Below are 8,927 nucleotides of genomic sequence, written 5' to 3'. Positions count from 1 at the left end.
TTTCAAATATCGCGGTAATTTTTTTACAACAATAAATGGATATACACTAAAGACAGAGCTAAGACCAGCAGGGTGTAGAGATAGGTAGTGTTACGCATCGCTCCCAGTGTAAAGGAGTCCAGGATATTTCAAATCATCACCCAGCTTGAATTTCATTCCGATTATCATGAAAATTTGTATTTGATAGACATTGGATTGTTCTTGGCCAGAGGACCAACGGTTATTATTTAGTCTAAAAGACGGGATAGGTTCTAAGCGAGTTGGATTAACATAGTTACCAAACTTAGTTGTAAGGTGCGCATTCATGAAGCACATCCGTGCATCCACGTGCTTGGGTCGTGTCCCCCCACGAGTGTGTGATAAGATGGCAGCATGTTCAAGTTGCGTGCAGGGATGGCGGCGCGTTCTGTAAACATCAGCGTACAGGTACGCTAATACATGTGGTTGAAACACTGTTGATCCAATTATAACTTTCGCGTTCCAAAACAGATGTCGGGAAGGGGATGCCACATTTATACACTGAGGAATTGGCCAAACATGCCAAGTAGAATTTGCTGTGAACAAACATCTGAAAAACATAATAGCAAATTCTTGGGTGAACCCAGAGAATCCTTCTGTAGAAAAAGGTGATGCCAAGGGCCCCTAGCTGTGTGAGGTATGCCGGCCCTTGCTGTGTGAGGTATGCCGGACTTGTGTGTAAAAGCCGGGGGCAAGCAAGGGAGATATGTTATACTGTACTCATTTGGCAAATGCGGAGTTCATGGAGTGGGCTGAAATTTTCAACACTTCAACTGTAGAATCCTCCAAAACTGAGAAGTCATCTTGGTTCTGAAAACTTTAAATAAAATGTTTACCACTGAGCCCGCTCATGGATGACATCTGTTTCAAACAATATAATCTGGAACTAAATATATAGGGACTGAATCCAGTTCAGGCTGTACTGGGGCCCAAGCCAAAGGACCAGTATCATGTGGAGACATATGATTGCTATGTCTCGAGGACAACAAAACATTGACAAAAGTTTCACTAATCCAAAAATTATGGTCGCGAACCTCGAGGGCTCTGGTAAAGGAGGATCAGGGTGGAAGAGATTGTGCATTGCATTTAGAAGCTTCTACTGCTTGCACTCAACTAAAGAAAATGGGGAGAAGGCTGCAACCCTCATAGCTCTCTTCTAGCCATATGCACGATACTTCTCCCACTGGGAGGGCAGCCACTCTCCAAATTCACAAGGTGAATCAAAACACCACTTACATGAAGGTTCTGCCTACACAGCCTTCAATGCTGGGGCAAGTCCACCCACATAATACCTGAAAATCCACTCATCTCACAAATACACAAAGAAAAAGCAGTGAAAAGGGAAAATAATCCGTAGGTTCGTTATTGTAGCAAGGAATGAAGATCTGTCCAGGAGAGCAATCAGAGTAGAGTGACTCAGCCTCTCAGAGGTATGAGTGTGCTACCTAGCCATGGAATTGCCTGGTAACCATATATGGTTGCCAGTTATACACTTTTTTTTTCTTTCTAGTTGTAGCAAAACTTAAGAGTAAAATCATATAAATGACTCAGAAGTTTTTATCCAATTAGGAACAAAACATTTTTTATAGTGAACTACTGTACTGCATCTATATAAGCTAAAACATTCTATATGGTCAATTGGATAAACTTTGACATTAAAATGAAAACAGTATAACAGTGAGAAATTTTACACTAGTGCAAGAAAAAATAATTTTCTTTCAAATGACTCAAAAGAAAAACAAATATTGAAACCGATAACTTGGATGACAAAATAACCAGCAACCATCTCCCAAAAGTTAACTTAGTATAAACATATTTCACAAGACTTTACTGTTTCAAGAAAAAGAGGTCTTAATTAAAAATCCAGCTTATATACTATTAAAGATAAAAAAAAAATGACTACCAATAACCAGCAAACTAGCATTTACCTGTTTTACATCATTATCCACATCCTTAAACACAAGAGCAGCTTTGGCTAAAAGTTCTCCTTCAGCAGCCTCAGGAAACTTGAGCTTTACTTCCTCTTCATTATCAGCTAACCAAAGCTGAAGCGCAGACTTCTTTTTCACATGGATTTCTGATGTCAAGTTTGGCTTTACAGGTTGTGGAGTAGCATCCTCAGACTTTTTAAATGGATTTATTGACTTTACTGGTGACGTTGACTCTTGCAAATTTTCACTTTTGTTTTCCTTTCCAGAGGGTGTTTTGGCATCATCTTCAACAAGTTTCTTCTTTAAGGTTGTCTGTTTGCTCTGAGAAAAAATTGTAAACAATGAGATATCTATACTAATATATAAAATGGGTTTTATTTTACCTAAAACTACAAGAATCACAAGGAAAAACAGATAATGATGATGCTGGTTAAGCATGCATATGAAACCAAAGGTGATAATCTTTTTATTATCCCAATACACTAATACATGCTAGCCGTGGCATTATCAAACACAATGAAAAAGTTAACAAGGAGTCTCAAAAAAGTAAAAAAAAAAAAAAAGTTTATTGACAAGAACACATAAACTCTTAAAATATCTGCCAAAGTTTTCTTAGCAAAAGGTACCATACCATTTAGTGTTTACCTGAGGTTTCTTAACAAGCGGTCTCAAAACAGGGGTGTGCTCCTTCTTTTGAGCTTTTCTGAACTGATCTATGATATCAATTCCTCTCTTGTTACTCTGTGATCCAGGAGTATTCTTTTTGAAGGGATTTTTAGTTGATGGAGAAATTAACAGACTCGCCTTAGGTGTGCTAACTTCCTTGCGAACTGCTGCAGCCAGAAGAGGGTTATCTAAAAATACAATAAAATCATGACCACTTATAAATTCTAATCATAAAATAATTTACAATACAAATAAAATCCATGATCCCTCTTCAAACAAATGCTTAAAGGTGCACAAATGAAAAATAAGGCTATTTCCTTCTTTTGTGCTTTTAGAAGTTTCTAGGACATTGAGAGCTATCAATCAATAACAATAAGAAACTTTTGTAAGCAGAAATAAACTGATTTCTAACAGATTGCCAAAATCACAAATTTTAAGTAATTTGTATTTTTCCTAACATACTTACCGAGAAACACTTTCTTAGGAGTCCACTGGTGGCTCCTCTCTTAACGACCAGAGTTTTGCGTAGTTTACCCTACACCCACCTTCTGAGTGACTTGGTAGCGGAAGAGAACGTGACCTGGGGCAATGACCGAGGTCGGCCAAGAGGCCACACTCTCACTCTAGGCAGTATGTTTTATGTAAGGAACAATACTCTAGGACTGTAAGGCACTGCGGGGACGGTTGGGGGGGGGGGGGCCATAACCCGGAAGTGTTTCTCGGTAAGTATGTTAGGAAAAATACAAATTACTTAAAATTTGTGATTTGTTCCAACACATACTTATCTCGAAACACTTTCTTAGGAGACTTATACCTTAGGAGGAGGGAGTGCCCGAAGCCCAAGACCCCGATGGACAGTAGGATAAACTACACAAAATACTCATTAAGTGTGGTAACACTTACCCCTACTGTAATTTCTTCGTTGTGCTTGTTGTATAATGTCGAATCTGGCGCCTTGAACGGTGATCGACGCTAATAAGGTCGACTGCTAATACAAGAAATAGAAAGAAAAATAGGAAGAGAGGGGGATAGAAAACGTTATTGTGTTTGGATCCTCTATATTTCGTGATTGAGCCTGGGGCTTGAGACGTTAAATCGCGTGAAGGGCTGAGATGATCGGCCCAATGGAAAACCCGTCCAGGGATTTCCTCGTACAATCTTTAAGATAATGAGAGGTGAAGGTCGACTGGTTGGACCAAGTTCCCGCTCGGAGCACTTGTGCCACCGACATGTTTCTCTCGAATGCCAGGGAGGTGCTTATGCCCCTAACATCGTGAGCCCTGATCTTCCCCGGTGTTGGAAGTCTCTCTATTGAGTAGGCTCTCATTATGACCTGTCTGAGCCAGAATGAAACCGTATTCTTCGATATCCCCTTTTTCGTTTGTCCCCAGGAAACGAATAGGTTCTTAACCGAGGGGCGGGTGCCTGCCGTACTCTTGAGGTACTTCCTAAGTGCCCTAACTGGGCACAGTCTCAGGTCCTCTTGGTTCCCTACGTTCAGGATGGCAGGGATAGAAAAACTCTTGAACCTAGGGTCCCACACCGAGGGGTTCTGAGTCTTGGCCACAAAGGAGGGAACAAACTTCAAGGTGACCTCTTTCCATCCCCTTGAGTGTTCTACTTTGTATGACAACCCGTGTATTTCGCCTACTCTCTTAGCTGAAGCCAACGCTAGTAAGAAGACTGTCTTGAGGGTGAGGTTCTTGTCCACGATGTCCTTCATCGGTTCGAAAGGGGGTTTTCGGAGCATATCTAGAACCCTCGCTAAATCCCAATTCGAAATTCTCGGGGCGGAAGGAGGGCAGGCTTGCTCGAAAGCCTTAATGAGCATAGAAATGTGCCTGGAGCCGCCCAAGTCTATGCCCTTGAGAAGGAAGACTTGACCCAGGGCCGCCCAAAATCCCTTAATAGCTGGGACTGACATGGCCAACTTATCCCTAAGATGAACCATAAAGTCTGCTATAATAGGCACGGATGCTTCTAAGGGCTCTATCTCCTTGTCCCTGCACCACTTAACGAACACCGCCCACTTAGACTGGTAGACGGCTGCGGAAGATTTCCGCAGGTACAGAGACATTCTCTTGGCTGTTTTACTAGAGTACCCTTGTTTCTTCAGGAGGCGATGGATAACCTCCAGGCGTGTAGACGAAGGGCCTCCGGGTTTCCGTGAAACCTCTGAAAGTAGGTCTGATCTGACGGGCAGAGGCCAGGGAGGAAGAGTGGCAAGGTTCTTTAGGTCTGCGAACCAATCCCTCTCTGGCCACCAGGGCGCTACCAAAGTCATCCTTAGGTTGGTTGCTGCTCGTACTCTGTCGAGGACTTGTCTTAATAGGGAGAAGGGGGGAAAGGCGTAAACGTCCAGGCCGTCCCACTTGTGTTGAAAGGCGTCATCCATTGCTGCCTTCGGGTCTGGGACAGGAGAACAAAATACGGGGAGTTGGGCGTTCCACCTTGTTGCAAACAGGTCCATTACCGGAGACCCCCACATCTGGATAATGTGGTTTGCCACTTGTGGGTGTAGGGACCACTCTGTCACTACTACTTGATGCGCCCTGCTGAGGCCGTCTGCTAGGACGTTCTTCTTCCCCGGAATGAACCTTGCCGTCAGGTTGACGTCCCCCTTCTCTGCCCACCTTAGGATTTGAAGGGCCAGATCGCACAATTCCTTCGACTTCAGTCCCCCCTCCTTCTTCACGTATGCAACCACGGTTGCGTTGTCTGACATTAGGGCTACCGAGTTCGCCCTCATGTCCTCCTCGAAGTGGTAGCAGGCTTCCTGGACTGCTTTCATTTCTAGGACATTGATGTGGAGAGACTTCTCTTCTTCCGTCCACGTTCCCTTTGCAGTCCTTTCCCGGAGGTGAGCTCCCCACCCTTCCTTCGATGCGTCCGTGAAGAGGAGCTCCGGAGGTTGGTTGGAAAGTGGAATCCTTCTCAGGGTGTGTGAGCGATCCTGCCACCATTCTAAGGCCCGTTTGGTCTCCTAAAGGACCGGTACTACTAAGTCCGAGGAACTGTTCTGGTTCCACCGTTCTTTTAGGTTCCACTGAACCACCCTCAGGTGCTGTCTTCCGTGGGGAACCAGCTTCTCCAGGGACACAAGGTGTCCTACCAACCTCTGTCAATTCTTTGCTCTTCTGGGTTGTCCTCGAAGGAAGGGCAGGAGCACCCGGAAATGCCTTGACTTGTAAGGAGTCGAGTACTATTCCCAGGTACGTCGTCCTGTTGGCTGGGGGTAGCTGTGACTTCTCCAAGTTGACCATGATGCCCAGGTCTTTGCTCTTTGCACAAACGTAGAAGATCCTCTCCTTGTAGTTTCAAGTCTTCCCTTGAGGATGAAAGGAGTAGCCAGTCGTCCAGATATCTGATAAGTCTAATTCCCCGTTCGTGTGCCCAAACAGAAACCATCGTGAACACTCTCGTGAATACCTGGGGGGCTGTTGAAAGACCGAAACACAAGGCCTTGAATTGCAACACCTGGGCACCCCACTTCACCCGGAGAAACTTCCTGCTTGACGGGTGGATGGGTACCTGGAAGTAGGTGTCCTTGAGGTCTACAGATATAAAGTCCCCTTCCCTCAAGGACGCCATGACCGTCTTTGGTGTATCCATCTTGAATGGTATCTTCTTGATGAACCTGTTGAGGGCTGACAGGTCTATTACTGGTCTCCAACCTCCCGTTGCTTTCTCCACTAGGAACAGGCAGCTGTAGAATCCTGGACCCGGCAAGTCCACTGCTTCCAGGGCTCCTTTTTGCAACATCTTGCTGACCTCTTCGCCGAGTGCAGCTCTCTTCGCTGGGTCCTTCGACACCAACCAGTCCGCCGGGGACGCTGGGATCAACAGGGGTGGTTGTTCCAAGAACGGGATCCTGGAGCCCTCTCTCAGAACGGAGACTGTCCACGGGTCCGCTCCGTGGAGCTTCCATGCTTGCCATGCCAGACTGGGGCATCCCCCTACCAGAGGCTTGGGCAGGGAAGGGGGGCCTCCCATCTTATCTCCTACGGGAGGAACGGCCTGCTCGGCCTCTCCTGGAGGAGGAATAGGAGTTCCTATACGGGGTTGGTGCCGAGGAGGATCCCCTTCGGGAGGGATTCGTCGAGGAAGGCCACTGCCCCGACGGGGGTTCTCGTTTTCCCTGGGCCGGGAAGGACCGCACAGTCACAGGTGCTTCCGTCACGGGCCTCCTGAAGGCCGGGCGACGCGCCGTCTGCGGCTTCAGGCCAGAGAGTTCCCTTTTCTTGGCCAGTTTCTCCATGGTTTCCTCTGCCTTCCTCGTTGGGAATAGTTGGTCTCCCCAGACGGAGCTATATTTCAACGCTCGAGCTTCCCTTTCGGGGATCTTGACCGGAAGATTCTTGAGCAGGGCGTCTCTTCTCCGCAGAACCCAGTTAGCCGAGAGAGCCAAGGACTGGAATGTCATGAACTTAAGGGCTCGGCTACCCGACTCTAGCAACTGGTTCAGAGCCTCCCGTTTTGCAGGCTCCATAGAGTCCGTAAGGATCTGGGTGCCGACCAAGGTGGTGGCCCACCAATCCAGCCAGGACGCCACGTTCACCAGGTCCTTAGACATCTCCTCCATCATAGCTGTCTCGGGTTGGGAGAAGAATGTAGAGGCCGAGGCTGCCCTCTCGTCCGAAACGCCCTGGCACAGGATGTCAATAGATTCCGCCGCCATGCAGGGGCAACTCGTCCTGCCCTCTAAGGAGTAGTATTTAGTCTGAGATTTAAGTCCTTGCAACAGTTTCGCCGAACTATATCCCCTGGCGGAGTCGCTATTCCGTACGATAACTTTATCGATATGAGCCCTTCCGATTCCCACATTCCTGGCCTCTGGTAGGGAGAGAGAGGATTTCTTCTGGGTAGGGGCGTCGAAGAACTTATTCAGGCCAGAGGTCCATGTTTCCACTTCCTGAGGGGCGGGTTCCACCAAGCCATTGTACACCCTGATCAAGGCTAGGACTCTCCTGTAAGCGGAGTCCTCCCCCGCCGACGTCTCACCCTCTCTTTCCTCTGACCGACGGGGAGAGGCGTGTGCACGGGAGCCTTCGTGCCGATGGGACCCTCGGTCCCTCCACTCATCGACTTCCAGTACTTCTCTCCTCCTCGAGGTCTTTGTGGGCGAGACGGTTTCCTCCATGAGAGCCCTCGAGGGGGATGCCCGTCCCCGTGTAGCTTCACGATGGGGGGACCTGTCGAGGCTGCCCATCCTCGAGGACGACTCCCCCCGCTGGGCGGATTGAGTGTCTCTCGGACGGGACTTAGACCCAGAAGACGAGGGTGCCCGTCCCCGTGCATCTTCTCGATGGGGAGGCCTGTCGCGGCTGCCCATCCTCGATGACGAATCCCTCCGCTGGGCGGATTGATTGTCTCTCAAACGGGACTTAGGCCTGCAAGTAGCGGTCCTCCGTTCATCGGGGGACTCCCTGGCGAGGAACTTGGAGGCCCTTCTAGGAGGACTGTCTCCCTCCCGCTCAGGTGTCGCCCTAACGGGTCTGGCCAGGCCTTTCGTACCCTTGCTAGGGACGAAAACCCACGTCCCCTGCGGTGATACTGGTCTCCTGCTTTTGGGTGGAGGGGAGCGGGGACTTCTTGTGCCCCGAGAATGTGTGGGAGACCGCGAAGGGGAGTTCCTCCGCACGGAACGATCCCTCTTCCTCCTTTGACGTCTTCGACGGTCCCTGCTCGAGGAATCAGACGAGTCTCGCCCCGAGGAGTAGATCTCCTTGCAATGTCGAGACCTTGAACACGACTTTGGCTTCTTGGGGCTCCTCCGCAGCCCCGACGTAGAAGGAATTGGCCGATGATCCTGAAGAGTTGCCTTCGTCGGTAACCACGCGGAGGGGCGAGGAACGCATGAGAAGGTCTCACTGAGCCCTTCCTCGATGTCCAGTGGGGACCTCATAGGCGTCCTTGGCAAGTCCCACGCCATAGGGTCCTCCTGCGGGGATTCCTCTCTGCCGACGGCGCCTTCCGTAGCTGATGCCCCTGAAACAATTACCCAGGGATCTGGAGAAAAAAACGCAGCATTATTGGACCACATGGGGTCCTCCGTAGCGACGCGGCCCCTATGTGAGAGAAGCCCGTCCTTCGGAGCCCCACTACACTCACCTACAGATGCCGTCAACGCCTTAGCAAAAGATAATTCAACCGCACTATCACTCTCCCGGGAAGGATGCGCCATCCATTTACCTTTCAAGGACTTACCTTTTCCCTTAGCTTGAGTAGGGGAAGAAGGATACACTCTACCACCCCTTCTCCTGCCGAAGTCGCGGGAGAAGAAACGCTTGACTTCCGTGGTGATCTCTTCGT

General features: G+C 48.6%; 1 protein-coding gene across 1 annotated transcript in view; it reads right to left on the bottom strand.

Annotated features, from left to right (window-relative positions):
• Ctf4 (Chromosome transmission fidelity 4) overlaps positions 1-8,927 on the bottom strand; it is a 135,897-nt gene that overhangs the window by 4,387 nt on the left and 122,583 nt on the right. The window contains exons 16-17 of the mRNA XM_068379035.1: positions 2,595-2,803; positions 1,947-2,270 (exon numbers count right to left, since the gene is read on the bottom strand). Of these exons, the coding sequence (XP_068235136.1) occupies positions 1,947-2,270; positions 2,595-2,803 (533 nt within the window). The remainder of the gene's footprint in view (positions 1-1,946; positions 2,271-2,594; positions 2,804-8,927) is intronic.

This window comes from Palaemon carinicauda, chromosome 8, assembly GCF_036898095.1.
Source record: "Palaemon carinicauda isolate YSFRI2023 chromosome 8, ASM3689809v2, whole genome shotgun sequence".
Classification (NCBI taxonomy): domain Eukaryota; kingdom Metazoa; phylum Arthropoda; class Malacostraca; order Decapoda; family Palaemonidae; genus Palaemon; species Palaemon carinicauda.
The sequence above is the reverse complement of the archived record's forward strand: the minus strand, read 5'-3'. Positions and strand labels throughout refer to the sequence as shown.